Source organism: Anser cygnoides, chromosome 3 (genome assembly GCF_040182565.1).
Source record: "Anser cygnoides isolate HZ-2024a breed goose chromosome 3, Taihu_goose_T2T_genome, whole genome shotgun sequence".
In the NCBI taxonomy this organism is placed as follows: Eukaryota; Metazoa; Chordata; class Aves; order Anseriformes; family Anatidae; genus Anser; species Anser cygnoides.
Genome location: NC_089875.1, coordinates 94,682,363 through 94,700,830, shown reverse-complemented (window position 1 = coordinate 94,700,830; position 18,468 = coordinate 94,682,363). Strand labels below are relative to the sequence as shown.

The following is an 18,468-nucleotide window of genomic DNA, read 5'->3' as shown; positions in this document are numbered from 1 at the left end:
CCGGTATTGATCCTGAATGTATAGTGCACTTATTACCAGTTAATTATGTGTCATTAATAAATCCATAAACCACTTGGATCCTGGTCTAAACCGCATGAATTAAGCAGCTTTTCCCCCGTGAGAAATATTAGTAAAAATTTTAGAATAGGTAAAAAACTGACTGTGCATGAAAATGCGCATCGAATTTTCTGTACTACATAATTCTGAACATGCACAGACTGTTGTGCTTATATATTTGGGAGCTCTGGAGGTCAAAATGAAAGTACCAGCTAATTTTACACACCGCTTGGAGCCAGGCACTGCTTGAAAGCAAACAATCTGAATTACTGTCTGAGACAACCTAAAGTTTGTCTGAATTGAGAAAATGGATGTAGACAGAAAAAATTGCAAATGTGGACATCCAAGTAATTATCCATATTGCGCTGTGGCAGATTTGTTTCCAGCTGTATCAAATATGGATGAAAGCATTTAATGGGACAAAAATCTTTGAAGTATCGAGTTGGCGAAAACCAGATGCAAAGGTTCACAGTCATGTTCTCTGCAGAATAAAGGAGAGCCCTGCATTAAACTCCTACTTTTCAGACAGAACTAATTGGTTATTACTTAAGAATTCTGTTCTTTTCTGATTACTGAAAAAATCACCCCCCTTTTCTTTCTTCTGTTTCTCAAAACAGAAAGAATAAGGCGAACATAATGCTATTTACCAGTAGCTATGGTGACTGCTTGTAGGAAAGGGTAATATGTTCACAAAAGAGAAAAAAGAAAGATCCTCACTATCTCCTCCTTAGACCAAAATGGAAGCAAACCAAACCAGTTCATTCGCTAATATACGTTTCTTTACTCGAGCAAGAAAAGTGGGAGGGCAAATAACTTCCTACAGCTCAATGCATTAATTGGAAAATTGTTTTAGGAAGAGTGCTTTAACACTCCAGGAATTCTATGCAAAATCATTATATCGTCTTTCTCTGCTGAAGATTTCTCTAACAGCTGACGGCTTTGTAATAATTAACTCCCTCTAGAAAGCAGGATGATAGTGAGGTCAGGGGTATAGGTCATGCAATAGTCAGGATTATTGGCACACTATCATTATAAATAATTGAATCAAGTAAGTCTCCTGGCTGCAACATATCCTTGTGATGTTGGATTCTTGTTCATATTGATGTGGTTCTGGGACACAATATTGATTTAATCATCCTTTCCTATTAGATCAGTGTTGAGAAAACATGCTGGTTTTATACTTCTCTACATGTCCATTCCAAAACAGGGAGATCTGAAAGTGTTTATTTGCAATTGCCCTCTCTGTTTGTGCTGCACTTATTTAGAAGCCAATTTTTAGCTGGACTACCAAAGTGCTGTACTACTTAATCATGAGCTACTATACATTCAGCTAACACTGGGCTCTAAGGGACACATCAAGCCATTTTATTTCACCAACATTAAATACATATTAATGCCTAAAATATTGAAAGACAAATGTGACAGAATTGACTTTATATTAGTTTAGAGCTTACAGTCTATCCCTGCTGTTATTAATCAGGCCTGTGTGGATCACTTAAGTCATTCTGTTTTAAGGGTTGCAAAGTTGTCTCAAGACTATTTTTTTATCTCAAAGGATGAATTCTTAGACTTCTCAGCAACACATACACTTACCTATGCCTGCTCTCACTAGAGCTAGAGCAGGTTTTGCCCTTTTCTTTGTCTCAGAAGTGAGAAGCAAGTGGATTTCTTTTTTCCCTAGTTTTACTTTACACTGACATCCATAGTGACACACGCTGGTAGCAGCAAGCCAGTGACACCACAGCAATTTCTCTCCTACAGAGTCATTCATCCAGCAGTTTGAAATGACTCAAACAGCACTTTGGTGCTCTGTTTTCCATCTCTCTTTATACCACCCTATCTCTCCCCTTATACTGTCTACGCTTCGCTTTAAAGAATAATAAAGGCAAAGTTAGACAAATTTTTAATCCCCAGCACTGCAGTGTTTTTGATGGTTCTGCGCCCCCGCCCCCAGTCTTTACCTTCTGTCTATAGAAACCACTTAATAAGTTCAAGACATTTTTATGCATGCTTCTGACTGCAGGTCCTTCATTGATTTCTAAAGATGATCCAGCTGAGTACGGCAATGAAACAAGCACCTTAAGAACTTTTATTAGGGTATAAATGAGACACTGTTTCTCAGATTTCCCTCCTGTTGTTTTCTGTTCAGTTCTATAATGCAGATCAATACAATCCAGAGTTATCTTGGGTGAACAAAAAGTTGTTGAATGTATCCAGCTGTGGGCTTGATTAGATTTTCACTTCACTGGTATAAATCAGAGTAGCTTCACGTAAGGCAAGGGAATCTCAGCTCTCTGAAATGGTGTAAGCTCAGACGTAAATGAGAACCAAACTCCATTTTCTTTCATGTGTTCTGCTGGCAGTGTCAGCTCAAAACCATGTGTCAGAGGATGAAGCTCCTTTACATGTAAAAACTGAATTGTACTATTACTAATTATTAATGATTACAGCAATTGGGCAGAGAGGAATATACCCATAACATTTGCTGGCAAGACAGATAATTGGAGATGCTGCCTGAAAGAATTTGCACTTCTGCTTCTGTGACTCAGATGTCAGTTCATAATTCCTGTTTGAGGAAAGGTAGGTGTTTGGAAGAAAGGCTGGTTACAGGCATAACTTAGCTCAAACAAAAGGCAGCTCTGACGGATGGCTTGAATATGTTGATTCTCTCTTTTTAACAGCACAATGTGTTCCTGTGTTTTTTCTTAGGTTCATTCTGCATTCAAAAATGAAATAAAAGTCTCAAGCTTAATTCTTTTTTATAAATAAATTATATGTAAACACAGTATAAAAATATTTTCTTTGCTGTAAGTGAAAATAAGATAGCAGTGCAATGCAGGCTTTTGCCTATGTGCTTATACACTTCACTGCACAGGATACCTTCACAAACATAGCATTTCTACTAAAATACATCATTCACTAAATCTCACTGGAACTACTTACATAAGGAATCCTTTTGGGAGTGAAGTAGCTTGATTGGCCCACATAGAGCACTCTTCTTCAATGTAGCATAGAAAGGGAAATGAAATCAGGAAGAGCATAGAAAAAAACTCCTCAGATACCACAGCAATAGTGAAAAAACAGGATACACTCAGATGGAAATAAACAATGGCAATCTCCCCTCCTTCCCATGCACACAGAATTTTTTATGCAAATATTTACTGGGTAAGCAGTACAATTATTAGAAGAAGTTAGCAGCCCTGAATTTTACTTACTGAAGAAGATATTGCAAATAACTGCAATGAAGCACAGAACAAAAAAAAAGGTGGGGGCATACACAGAAAATGGCGCACCACTGCTGGGCATTATTATTCCTATTCTCCTGAGGTCTTAATTTAAAATGTGCTTTTTTTTTGAAGTGCAGAGATAAAAATGCAGAGGGGAGAAGGGACAGAGGTTACAGGAGACAAAGAACATTGAAAGCCTTTAAAAATAGGCGCAACACACAAAAACACGATGACCAAATAGGCCCCAGCACAATAGAGTCTTTTTTTAATTATTTATACGTAAATCTCACGGTGTTTCAAATGCAGGCTAGCATAAGGATTGTCAAAAGCAGAGGTTTTTTTCTCCTCTATATGAAATTTAAACATTTCTGCCAAGCTACTGCCAGTAGGAAGGTGCTTTTATGAGAAGCAAATTGCTTGAATATGCTATTGGGGGATTTACTTTCTCTGTAGCCCTATTTTTATTTAAATGTCATAAAATGCTGGCAAAACCCAATTACTACTAGCTTGGAAAAGTCCTCCTTTAGCTCACCTATAATATCTACTGCATTCTGTCCAGAGGGGCTTTAGTGCAAGGTCCATTTCTCTGGCTGTGAGTGGCTGACATTCCAGCTGTAGGTGGCAGTAACCTATAGCTCTTCCATTTCAGAGTCTAGCAGAGGATTAAAATCAGCCCAGGCATACAGAGCAGTGTTTCACTTCGATATAGCAGAAACAAAATGCAACTAATTAGGATTTCTCACAGCCAAAAATTCCACAGTTTTCTTGGCAAAGAAAGGGAGTTTCTGAGGCAAAGAAAATGAGTTTCACCCAGTTACTTAAATCATGATCTCTATTTTTTTAATAAATTGTACAAATCGAGTATTTTTCTTTACCTCAGGTTTTATTTCAGAAAGGGCCTGGTTTATATCCATGGACTCTTCGACAGTGTATAATCAAACAGCTGCAGAGAGAAAAGCTGAAATTTGGTATAAAAATAATCTTCCTCATTTTGTCTCTAATTATGTTTCTGTAAATTGGGGTAATCTGTGTTGAATGAACTCAGGATGCACTGGGTATATTGGGTTTGCAGCTAAGCTTGCAGTGTTCCTCACTAAGGAAAGTTACTTGTATAGCTTCCTAGTGCAAGGTGGCAGAATGTATATGCAATCTGTGTTAAGGACTTGAGAAATATATATATAGACAAAGTTACCAAAACTGCATATTACCAAGGTTAGCCTACAGAAAATGGCTGCAAATTAAAACATCCAAGAATCAGGAACTGCCCAATTGATAATGAAAAAAAAAACAAATGCACAAAATATGGACAAAAACATACTGATAAACAAAGTCATCATATACCAACACATACCATTGTACCTATGCATATACAGTTATATAACAATGTGCAACTATTTTCTACTATACAAAATAATTTTCCACAGAATGTGGATCAAAAGATGAGGTTTTAACTGCATTAGTTCTAGGCAGAAAAAAAAGATAAATTCATTTCAATTACCATTTTGTACACATTCTGCACCTACCAAGATCTCTTCATGCCCACAAATACCATCTTGTTCATATTAAATCACAGCATTTTACCATCAAGTTACAGGACAAATATCAGCTCATTTTAAAATGAAAGTATTATAACCTCACATTTGCTTCTCAATCATCGACCCAGCTTTAAAGACATGCTTGAAAAGAAGCAAGCAATCGTCCATAAATAAAGTGTCCTGATGTTGAATCCTGTTCCATCCCAGCATTGTCTCATGCCTTGCAGTAGTTCATATGCAAAACGTGCTCTCCTACTGATGGAATCCACTTGTCCTTGCTATTAAGTGAAACACAGCAGGACCCAGAAAGCATTTGCTGAAGCTGAAAACCGACTTTATAATTTAGCCTTGAATCTCGAGCTGGCATTACTATCACATTATAAATCTGGATGCTGAGTCTGAACACTTGTAAAACAAGTAAAATAAAATCCTGATTGCTTTGTATTTTTCATTTCAGTTTAAGAATATGTAGTAAAATTAGATCTCAATGTTAAAAACATCTTATGTTCATCCACTCAAAGAATTTCAAAGCCTAACAATTAAATTGGTATCTGACAACAGTGAAACAAATGCATGCCGTCTACCTTGCTGTTACTCAAAGCAGGGAAAATATTAAGGATACTCAAAGACTGCACCATCTTTTTAAATGTGAGTGGCTACATTTGACTAAATGTTAAGAGAGATGTGTGTTTATATGTTGCATGGTTGTGCCATGGTCCCTGCAACAGGGACAAATCAAGGAGCCATTTTCCGAGGGCCAGTGCAAAATCTGTCCCCTGTGCCAACTTGGCTTCCAGGGTTTAACTGAATCTTAAGCAAATTTCACCCTGGGGAAGGCTAGGGTGTGAGGATACAGACAATCAGAAACTGAGAGAAAGCACCACAAAAAAGGGAATGGATCACAGCTCTGCTTCTGTGTATTGTCCAGGACAGTAGGTGGCATTGAGACCAAGGGAGATTCCGACCCTTCGGCTATCTTTCATCTTAACTTCTCCGTGAAATTTGATTTGGGGAAAGTGGGGGAAAAGAAAACTAGCCACCTTTAAAATACCCAATTTATTTGTTAATGGTTGTTAGTATAAATAGTTTTCAGTCCAATTTACCCTAGATTTTCCTATATAGTTTATTCTCTCCACAACATTCATATATTTATCCAGGTAGTGACTCTGTTCCATAGAGCAATATCATGACTACTGATGAAAACCAAGAAAAGAAGTCTGGATTGCATAAAAAGAAACCACGCTGAAAACATGTTTAGCTTCAATTTTAGGTTTTAAATCAATCTCTGATTTTCTTTTTTTTTTTAAGGTGTGAAGTTCATAATTAATCCCTGAAGGTATCCAGGAAACAACTGAAATCTGGGTTAATGAACTATTGTGCTTGGTTTCCACCCTAGAAATATATTGCACTGTTTCTGCAAATGGTTTACAGAATGGAGAAGTGGATGAATAATTGGACAAGTATGACAACTGAAATATAATGATGATAAACTACCATATTATATGCCACTACAAAAAAAAAAAGAATAATTACTGGAAATTCCTCAGCCTACAGATAGTAACAGTTTTTGTGTTTTAGCTGAAGATTTGTGTTAAAAATGCTAACAGTTTATAACTCAAAATCCCTTGTTGTTAAGAAGAATTTATTTTAGAATAAAATCTCTGTTACTGATGCCATACCACCTCCCAGCATATTTCTGTGTGACTTACAGGGACTTTTCTTTGGCTTTTCCAGACTCTGCTTTGTATAATTCTGAAGAAAATAAATTAAATTAAAGCCGTGAATAGTTGCAGGATGAAGATTGTCATCAAGAAAAATAGAAAAAAAATGGCTATTTACAAAACAGCTATTGTGCATCTTGAACAAATGTTGCTCGTTTACATTTCATTACCAGTATCACTCTCACTGTACTCAAGATTATGTTCTAATTAGCATTATTGTCTGGTGGGGATCTTACCTATTTCTCTGTTGTTCTCTTACAACTGGTGGGAGACACAGAATAAATCCAATTGCCCTTTGCACCCTCACCAACAACGTATTATAAAACTCCATAGTATAATGAAGAGATGACAATTACAAATAAATGATCAATACATGCTGAAGAACTACACCCACCATATGCTAATTAAACTGTTTGAGTGCATATACACACGCATTTGTTCATATGTGTGTTCCTATATGGATACTTAACTTACACGTCCATAATTCCTGATGATTACAGCAGAGATGACAAGATGATAACTAAGATATGAAACTTCATGCTCTACTAGCAGCCTCAAAGTAAACTGGAAAGAGAAGTCATGGCCACAGCTTCTGAACTGAAGGCTTGCATACCCCTCTGCAATCTTGAGAAAATTCTGGGAGGAGTGTAGACAGAGATATTCAATTTAAATAACAGTGCTGCATCGACGAGCCCTTATAACTTACAATTTGACTAACTGCTTAAAACAACATTCCTGATTCTGAGCAACTTGTCTCTGTGTGGCATATTTCACCCTGGGAGACCTGAGGTTCTCCCTCCAGTTGGACTTTTTCAGAATTTGATCTCATTGCTATTGCAACCTATTCCGATATGAGTGTGAAAAACTACCAGCAGCTCTATATTGTTTCATGTACACACCAAAATAAAGTATTTGTTAAAGTAATTTATATGTTAATATATTTAGAAGTGGCTCAGGTACAGCAATGAGTAGGATGTCCAAAAACTCATATGACTATTTCATATGGTCCAATGAAAATAACACAAGCACATTAGAAGACAATAAGAAGAACCAATATGGTCAGTTTTCTGTGTACCTTCCCTCCAGAGCAATGAAATACTTTCTTATCTGACTGTAAAATGCCTTACTAGGGCAATGTGAGAAGAAACCTAGTGCAAACACTGACTTCCAACCCAGAGGAATTTTCCAAAGAACACAATAAGGCTAAATTGATGGGCATACAGAGAAGGTGGCCCGAATACAAGAGAACACTGTATTCCTTATTGAACACTGAGGCCTTGTGGAGTAGTACAAATCATGCCTTGACATTTCTGATCCTCTAACTCACACCTCTTAAGTGCTATCAGTTCTTGAAGTAGCAAAGAAGCCATACCAGCTGTACTCTTATGAGCATCTGAAGAGTGTAGTTTAGCAGGGTATGACTAGTGAGTCTGGTAATAGTACAAATACAGCTGTTACAAAGATGAGCTTGTCCATAAAGGAAACCCTTCTAAAGCTATGCAGGACTTTTTATCTAGTAATACAGTATTCTAGTCAGCTAACTGCACAGCATTGATACTGTTTAATAAATAAATGAAATAAATAATAGATAGCTATTACTGGAAATAATTTCATGAGCTTTTAAGGTGCTGTTGTGAAATTCTATGATTCTATGATTTTTATTGTTCCACAACTAGTCTAGAGCAATGCTAGAAGACTTCATGGATTATGGAAAATGCCAATGGACTCATATTAGACCTTGTGCAGACCTCAGCTATAAAAACTCAAGATAATCTGAGGAAGGTTCTGGTTGAAGGAGAAACAGATTCTTGTTTGAAGGTCTCTTTATCCTTGTATCTGCTAAGGTATTATGTTAGAAAGAATCAATCTTTAAGAGTGGTTTTATCATACATGTTTTTGAACAAGACAATCTTTTTTGAATGGGGCTGCACTAACTCTCTAGAAGGACACCAGATAATTCTTAAGTTTGTGGATTCTTTACAAATAATACATTGATCTTCCACACACCCTTTCACTTAAGAATAATATACAACCTCAATAGGTCTTCCCTAGCAAAAAGCAGAAATAAAAACTAAAGCCATTTCACTCTTTCACAAGTTTTAAGAGTGATATTTAATCAGAAACAACTGGAATCAGTTGTGAGTAAGACTATCTTTACAAACACCCCATGTATTGACCCACAGAAATGGTCAGTGAGGAAAAAGTGAGGGACTAGTGAGCTTACCTTTGCCTTTGAATATTCAACTCAAAACTGTGGATAATCAGTGCAGGCAGAATGTCCCCTCTGTTTCTGTCTTTTCTCCTCCCTAAAAGCTATATTTATAAAAATATAAAAGAAGCCTAATCTAAATGTATTGTATTCATGCACACACAACATATGGACATACACATAGAGAACTGTGACTATGTGTATGCCACTCTTTGTATTTAGCTGTACATATGATCATAAAGTTTTTCTTTTTTAATTAAATCCAAAAAAACAAGGCTTAACAGTGATAAAAATAAAATATAATCCAGCTTCCTATCTTTCTAAACAGAACTTAAAAAAAGTGAACTGAAATGCTGTCACTGAGAAAGAAATAAAGTTACAAAAACACATTTCCTAACACTGCTATAGCTCATATCCAGACACTCCACATTCAGGCTGAATATTAACCATGTGATTTTCAGTTCTCTGTTCAACAAGATGCCAAAGGTGAAGAAGGATTCTCAAAACCATAATCAAAATCTGTTCTCTGAGGTCACCTCAGATAAACTTCACTCTCCATGATAAGCTCCACAAACAGTTATTCAGAACCTTGTTCAATCTCCATTCAACCACGCTAGTAAGGACTGAAATGTCATATTTTTTTTCCTCCCTTATGTGATTTTCATTGCTTGAAGTCTAGAAATCTATCATTAGTAGGTAGGTGTGTGCGTTAAGTTAGGAGCAAAGGAATAAACATTCTAACATATATTACAGATACTGCATTATCCATCTTCCTCAGTACCAGTCTTGTAATTTTATTGTGATATCTTACAGTAAACAGCTAGAGCCTATAATGGTTCCTAATGGAAAACATGCACATTTTCACTGAAAGCATTAGCTCTGTGGAATTTTGGGTGACCATTAGTACAAAGAATGTGGCACATTTATCATATTTCATACATCTACTACATGTGGTACAACGTATAACAAACAGTGCCAGCTACACTATTTGTCAGGATTTATAGAGCAGTGAACTTCTTACAAAAATGCATGCACTACTTCTCTAGTTGGACAAACATGTCTGAACAGTGTTTTGAGTAGTTTTACATCCATTTAAACATCTCAGTCACTTTGGAGAAGGATAGCATTTGATTCATTTTCCTGATATCTTATGTTTTAAAGCTACTCCAAATAAGATTCCCCTTCTGGAAGCAGTGCTATCACAAATGCCAATTTGATTGTGCGGTAATCCTTGAAAATGATGTTGCATGTATTTCTGGGAATTGAGTCAAATCATTCCAGAATGATTGCTATTAAAATGATACTAACTGGTATTTCAATACCTACACTAAAATTTGAGCTATGGCAGCTTCTCTGATTTAAATACAATTGAACTGAGATGATATATAAACATCACGTTTAACAAATTTTGTGCACAGCTTGCACATTGTCTGAACAGTGAGGAATTTAAAGTCTATTTATACTTGGATCCTTGCTTTTCCTGCATGCTCTGTTTTCAGCATGATGCTTTTCACACTAATAGAATACTAAATCTGCAGATCTGAGAACAGAAAAAATTGATTTTTTCCAGACATGTTTAATAGAACCACCACTGTACTGCCTACATTAAAAACAGAGGAAGGTTTACTCTTTGATCATCTCTTTTTCCAACTTGTCCGCTTGGATTTGGATTTTAATGCTATTATTCAACCAACAGAATTTGTTATTTCAACAATAGTTCTGTCAGAAAATGAGGTTCTGAAGCTAAAAAATTCTGAAAAGTGTACAACATTTTAATCACTGGTAAAAGAGTTGCATATTTTAAATGAATTTAAATAGAAATTATGTTGAAGTAGGAAGAACCGCAGTCAGGTTCTACTGTATACAACAGTATCTATTAATATATAGTGTTAGTAAAACTGTAGATGAAATTTTCTCTTTTGCTTGCCTCTTTGACATTCCCATGAAAGTATGATGTAATAAACCTATGTCCAATAGGATTTTGGTCATTTTGAGAAAACCAATGGTATTCTTTCTCATTCTCCTCAAAAATGATGTGACAGATTTTCTGAGTAAGAGTGGCATTATTTTTCCTAAGATCAGGTGGAACCTGATACAATGAAAAATCTCTCTATCAGAAAAATAAAACAATTTGGAAGTAAACAAATAATATTTTTCTTCACCAAAGCCCAATTTGACATAAGCATTAGAAAAAACAATGAATTTCCAAATGTGAATCTCTTTCATATCTAGCAAACGCCAGCTACACTAGCTACATAATTTCGTAAAATGTACAGGATCCAACAAGTTCAGTCTGCCAGATGAATCTTCCTAAATAATGGCATGTAGAAGCATGAATCGAAATAGTAATACCATCAGTTGCTGGAGTTGTCAAACCTGTGTGTGAGCATCTTTAGTACTGACAGAGCTAACCAAAACCCAGCCCTTTGGAAGGAAGCAGGAAGCAGGATATCTTCTTTACACAAATCAGTATTACTTAGGCACGTATAGTGCAAATTCTGAAAAAGTTTAAGGTATGAACAACATATCTGGGTCCAGAAAAAGAATTCACGACTCCCATCTGGAAATCTACTCCCTTTTCTCCCTTTTCAAATCTACTTATATAAAAATTAAACCCTTTCTTTGGTTTATCTTTGTGCAGGAGTTGAACACAGCAGAACTTAAAAACATTATTTCTGGACTTAATATGGATCCTAATGCTATGTAACTAGGATTCATATTCATATATCAAACAACAGCATCAACAACAAAATGGGAGTTCTGGAAAACATTCTTGCCTGAGTCTTCTAGTCTATAAAAGAGATCTATAAAAAGATCCTTGTAATATGATCAGTTCTGCTACTTCAGAATACCTGGCTCCTTTCTTACCTTACATCTAAAGCAGTGATGGGAAACCCATTAGCAGTTCTTAAAAACTGACTTACAATACTATTAGTGTTACCTGGGAGGTGTTTCAATGGTCCCTACTTTGAGAATGGGAAATAGCTTATTCTCATATAACAATCTTTAGTTCAAAAAACCACTAAAAATCAGATTTTGTGAGATTGATAATGTAGACCTGTGCTAAAAGTCTGAGAAAAACATTTATAAGGGGATAAAAGCTTACCTTTAGATGAATTCCTTCAGCTAAAACCTGACTTGACATGCATTTCTGGCTTATGGGCACAAGGAAGCATAAGAATTATTTCTAACATATGTCATGGGAGAGATTCAATATTTGAATAACCCCTTTGAAATGGAAAATGAGATGTAAACAAAGTCAGCACAACATTTTAGAGTCTCCAAGGTCTTCAGTTTGAGCTCTTTTTCTAAAAAAAAAGTAAGAATCATAACAACTGAGAATAGATAGTAAAGAAAGGAACCATGAAATTTGTTAAGTCACTTCACCTGCTCTCCTCAATAGCTGAAATATATGGAATTCTAATACACATCAAGTTCCACTATAAAATTTCCTTTTACTTAAAAGAAAGCTAATATAAAATTCATTTTATAACTTTTAAAAAGGCATTAAAAACCTTTTCACATGAAGTTTGGGCAAAACTTCAGACTGATTTTCTCATTTGGTGAATTAGTTCTTTAAAACTTAAGAAGAATGGTATGGTCTTTCAACATGTGGAAAATAGTTTCTGAAATATGATTTAAAATATGGCCATTCCTATCTATAGTTGTAAAGGTACCCTACAAATGAAATCTACATTTCTGGGAAGGTATTTCTTGCACTTTCAGGGACCAAAACTGAAAATTTGCTTTCCTGGCATAGTTGGTCCATATGGCATTCATCGTGGTTGAAATCTGAAGATAAGTGTCTCTCTATTGAAATTTATTGCTAATTGAGTTTGATTTTTCAGTCTTAGCTAATTGATTAACATTAATGGACCCATCTGCTGCACCAATACATGGGGAACAACAACAGTACGAAAAATCACTGTGAGAATAGTTTGAGACACTGGAAATATGATTGTTCGTGGGAGCAATTAACTTTGAGATTGTACTCTGCACTACAAAAACCAAGCTTGTCTATGTTTACATTTTCCCGAGTCTTTACACAATTTAAAACAAATGTATTAATCAACTGCTACTAGCATTGCAGCTGACAATTGTCAAACCATTGGTGAAGTAATTTTATGAATTTATTTCCTACACACAGATGTGTCTTCTTAATTAACACTAAGCTTGGTTTGCAACATCTGGCTCACACAAAGAAGGGGCCACACAGAATATTAAGAGCTTCCAAGGTTAATCTTACCATGCCCTTTCCAAACCAGAACTTAAAATGAATTCTGATTTCACAAAATTAGTCATAGAACTATATGCCACTCAAGTCCTAAATTTACTGAATATTTGTTATTTTTTTCCTCTGAAATAAACCACTCTCTGGAATTCTACATTTAGCATGGATTTAAAGTGCAGTGAAAGAGCTAGTGAACATGCAAAAGTGCTTCTAAAAGCCACAGGGCATTTACAAATGAAAGAGAATAGTTTTTAAAAACTAACAAAATAACAGTTATGTAAAGAATTATAAATTTAGATTCATACTAAAACTCTCAGTCGATAGAGCATATGTTTAAAACAGAATGGCTTTTGTGCTACACACAGATTTTTAGTCAAAATATAAATGGAATTGCGATAACGCTTTTTTTTTTGTGAAAGCAGAGGGGCTCTTAGAGCATAGATATAAATATATAAGAATAACTTCAAAAGAATAAAAATAACAAGAGATTCTGATTTCTACAATATGATGCATTCATTAATTTCATACTGTGGCAAAATGGTGATTGTGTGGCCCATCACCATCACCATGGCCCTTCCTGGACATCCTGGGGCAGTGTCAGACCCTTGTCAGGCAAGTAACTTTCATTTAAGAATGACTGTAAAAAATGTTTCTTATGAAACACACCTGTCTATGCACAGCAGTATGTGTTGACAAGTTCCAGTGCTCATTATAAAACATGGCTGAGTTATTCATTATATAATACTTCATGGCCTTTCAAAAGCAAAAGCTCTAATTAGTTGCCAAGCACCTGAAGAATAACATGCAATAAAAAAATCTTTTTTTCTTGCCACTTAACAGTGTAAGTGAAATAACTGGCAACATCTTAAACAAGTCAATAATAGTTTCATAAGAGTTGTCAAATTACTGCTTGTTTCATCTGAAAAAAAAAATAAAATAAATGCAACTAAGTTGTTTCCAGTAATAAGTAGGCAAATGGATAAAATTAATGGTGGAGATGGGAATATTTTTACTATTATTGATGTGGTGGTTTAACACGGATGGGCAGCTCATCACCACCACACCGCTCTCTCACTTCCCTTCCTCAACCCAACAGGGGGAGATAATATGATGGAAAAAAAGGCTCATGGGCTGAGAAAGGGACAGGGAGATCTCTCAACAATTACTGCCAAGGGATAAACAAACAGCATATGGGAGATAAATGTAATTTATTTCCTATTACTAACAAGCTAGAGCAGTGAGAACAACAAAACAAAACAAAAAAACAACAAACACCACCTCCCCCATCCACCCTCTTCTACCTTCTCTCCCCAAGCGGTGCAGGGGAATGGGGGCTGCGGTCAGTCCCTAATGCCTCACCTCCGCCGCTCCCTCACGGTCACTCTGCCCCTGCTCCACGTGGGGTCCCTCCCACGGGATGCCGTCCTTCCCGAAATGAGCCTGCGGGGGCTGCCCACAGGCAGCAGCTCTTCAAGAACTGCTCCCACATGGCTCCGTACCACGGGGTCCATCCCCCAGGAGCAAACTGCTCCAGCACGGGTCCCCCACGGGCGGCAGCTCCCCCCAGACCCCCTGCTCCTGCGTGGGCTCCTCTCCACGGGCTGCAGCTCTGGCCTGGGGCCTGCTCCTGCGTGGGCTCTCCACAGGATGTTTTTTTCCCATTTCTTCAATCTGCTCTCCCAGAGGCCCACCCAGCGTTACTCCCTGGATCGGCTCTGGCCAGCAGCAGGTCCCTTTTGGAGCCATCTGGAGCTGGCTCTGCTCTGACATGGGGCAGCTGCTGGGCTCTGCTCACAGAGGCCATCCCTGCGGCCTCGTGCTACTAAAACCTTGCCAAGTAAAAATAATAGATTATTTACAGCTTATTGTTTGCAGTCATCAATATAAAATCATTACCTGAAGATAACAATGTTGTGTAGTCCACATGCACCATTTGAACACTGGGACTGACATGTTTTTTCCCTAGAAACTATATACAGAATATCCACCTCTGTTTTTTCAGTTCTCCTGCTCCACACATAACACGGTGTGAACCACTACAGGATTCCTCTCAATCTGAATAGTGGTTTATCAACTAGTTTCTAGGACAAAGCAACTAATAAACTATTGTGGAGCTAAGGGAGAGAGTAGCATCTTTCAGCTTCAAGAAGTATCAAAGAATGTTTGCAACTAGGAAGAATGTGATGAGTACTACAGCTTTAAAGTTGATCTATTTAATATATAGACTTTGTTAGACTACGTACTTAATGCATAGATTCCTAAATACTATTAGCAGGAATTGCCTCGAAAGAATTACAGGAAGAGTCTATTCTCACAGAATATTTCACCGTTCCTTTTGGGAGATGCTTCATTCATTGAAGCAATCAATTCAGGTCTTAACACAATAGATTTGGAGGAAAAAACTTTGAGGAGTATTCATCTCCAGATTAGAGACATTCTGGAGCCAGACTTGACAAGGCTGATCAGGAGGTATGAAAGTCATTATTCTTCCATACCTTCTCAATCTGATGAAAAGCTGTGGAAAATGGGATCAGTAAAGAGAAGAAATGGGTTTCTGACCCTGGTATTGTCAGGCAGAGTCCGTGTAAAATGCCTGCCAGCACCTTGTCACCCTGTTTACATCCAGCACAAAGAAATTGTAGAAGATGGGTACATGACTCATCAAGAGTGAATCTTGTAGATGTGTCACACGCATACATTTCATCACTTTTCAGAAAAGCAGAAGCAATTTGTTCTCCCCTTAGTTAATTACATGGTATACAGTGATGGAGCTGTGTTGCACACATGGTGGACAAAACAAAGCATCAGGACTTTGGGATGTAGGAACTGCACCTCTGAAGATCCCTATCTAGTAACCTATCCAAACTTCCATATCCTGAGACACAATCTGTTTTGTGACATCTAGAGGAATGATCAGTCTCTGAAAAAGCAAATACTTTTCTGGCAAGTATATGTTATGAAGTCAGAACTGCAGAACCTGAATACTTTTAAAACAGGCATGGCAGCTACTTACAAAATTCCATCAATTTTAAACAGAAATGCGGTTCTCAAATTCTGAGTGCCTTAAACAAGTTACTATGGCTTAAAAACTTACTGTGCTTCAACTGAACCATCATTCAACTGAAACACCATCCTCTGTGCTTTTAGCCCGCATCTCTTTTGGATCCCATTTCTTCTTTCATTATGATGCACTTTAACTCTCAAAGGTTCTTTGAGCATTCTTTTTCATAAGTGCTGAAGATGATGACTCACTTGTTAATGTTTTCATAGCATGGTGATGAATGCATGTGATGTGTACCCAGAACATCGTGAGGATAGGTGAGGGTACGGGCCTAGCAGCATATACAGTTAGACAGAAGAATGAGACCTTATGTGATTTTGTCCTATCTGTAAAAAGAGTCTGATTTAGTCACCATGCCTTATAGGTGAACTAGTTGACCATGAAGCAATTCTGGCAGCAACCCAATGTGCATGTAGCATGGACAATGTAATTACATTTTATATCTGTTTTCATGTAAGCAAATCAGGTGTAAAATCTCTCTGGTTAGGCATGAAGCATTATCGGGACAGAAGATAGGTGATTACTTTATTACACAGAAAATTATAATAATTTCTCATTAAGGATGCCACTGTGTAAGTAGATAATAAAATGATAAAATGGTAACTCTTACCTAGTGCAGGTCCCACCATTGTGACATGGATGATATTCACATATTGGAACATTACAGTTCTCAACATTCCTCCCTCCAAGAGCCTCATCTATGATGAACAATTCTTTGTTGTTAACTTGAAAATCCCTAATACATCCTTTATAGCCATGTATTTGCCCAACACATCGAGGAACCTCTTCATGAACAGGAACATTTCCAAGAAAGATTGATCCAAAGGTGATCTGCAGAAACAAGAAGAGAAACAGCAGAAAAGAATGTGATGTGTGATGATACTATAAGCAATGAAGGAATAATAAGAGATAAAGGAAACAGCCATTACTTGAAGATGGTCAAAAGGGATGATATTTGATTGTAGGATTTTTTTTTAATGTGGCTCTCTTTTTTTAATTTTACTTCATACAAAGAACCTGTTTTTATGTGTGTGCATATCTTCAGATGTGTAAAACAGCATATGTTCTGTGAAATACAAATTTTAATTCTGAGACTTAACTAACCTTAAACATGGTTTAAGGTTTTCTTAGCGTTTCCCTCATTCTACGCTACAAGTTTTACAATCTTGGTTGTGGGCTGGCACAGGAATAAAGGAGAAACTGTATACTAAATGACAAAGCTTTTCCTTAGGATCTGGGACCTACAGAACCCCAAAATAAAGGAATTATACAATCAAGATTTTACGTTTCCTGAATGAGTGAAAAAAAACAGACCACTATATTGAAGCCCAGGAGAAAAGGGAAAGGTTTAGTTAGTAAATTCTAGAGTCACAAGTGCCTAGAACATCCTGGTAAAGGTGCCAAAGAAACTCCCACAACTATTTCATATTGGGTCTGACCAAGTCATATTAGTGTTCTTGTGCTACCTATCTAGGATGAAAAACCTTGTCCATAACTTATAAAAGTTTTGCAAGTGATTCATTTAGTGCTGTGAATTCCACACCTAAAGCTGGTGTTCGACTATTTGGAGCTCTGATATGGAGCTTCACCATGCCTAAGTTCCTTTGCCTGTCAGGAATTGAAAAGATCATATTTTTTTTCATAATTTAAAAAATCAGGTAAAAAAATTCATTGTCATTCTTTGATACATTTACTTATACAGTACCACCAATCCAGAAAGTGAGTGAAAGCTAGTTAGTTCAAGTATGAATAAATCAGTGGAATAACAAATATACCACAGGATGTGTAAAACAGAGATCATTTATGTGAGGAGATAATTTATAGTTAAGGAGCCCTCCACTATCATATCTAGACGCCAACTGCAAAATTTAGGAGCAGAGGGAGGAAAACGTCATATTGACTTGTCTAGGTTTCACATATCTATATAATCTTGTTTTGCTGTGTCTTACATGGTTTTTATCACTGCTTGAACTATGCTGCTGACAATCTGAAGTGAAATTTGGAGATACAATGAACATGAATGCCTTCAGATATTCCTCTACTTACAATGACTTTCATTTAAAAAGAAAAGGAAAAAAAATCCTACACCTTTTAGAGCATGGATAAAATTAAATCAGACTTTTCACATGGAAAGAATTCAAAGACATCAGTTCAGCACTTGTCAAACTCATTTCGTATCACTTGACTCTCTCTCCTATCAAACATAGCTGTAAACCAGCATAGTTTTGGACAAAATCTGTAAATAGTATTTGCAGACAGACATTTTCTCTCCATCTGTGAACCTGTTACAAGAATTAAGCAAAGCACTGGGCTGGAACGTACAATGTCTATGATAAAAAAAAAAAAAAAAAGTATGTATCTAACACTTCTCTTGCAGCACAATCTTTTATTATTGGACTTACTTTACAAAAGCGATGACCTGGGGGC

At 36.6% G+C, this 18,468-nt stretch overlaps 1 protein-coding gene across 3 annotated transcripts in view; it reads right to left on the bottom strand.

The window, feature by feature from the left end:
- The window catches only part of EYS (eyes shut homolog), a 953,299-nt gene that overhangs the window by 90,414 nt on the left and 844,417 nt on the right, over positions 1-18,468 (bottom strand). For all 3 annotated transcript variants that reach the window (XM_066994734.1, XM_066994735.1, XM_066994736.1), the window contains one exon: positions 16,652-16,872. In XM_066994734.1, coding sequence (XP_066850835.1) covers positions 16,652-16,872 — 221 coding nt within the window. The remainder of the gene's footprint in view (positions 1-16,651; positions 16,873-18,468) is intronic.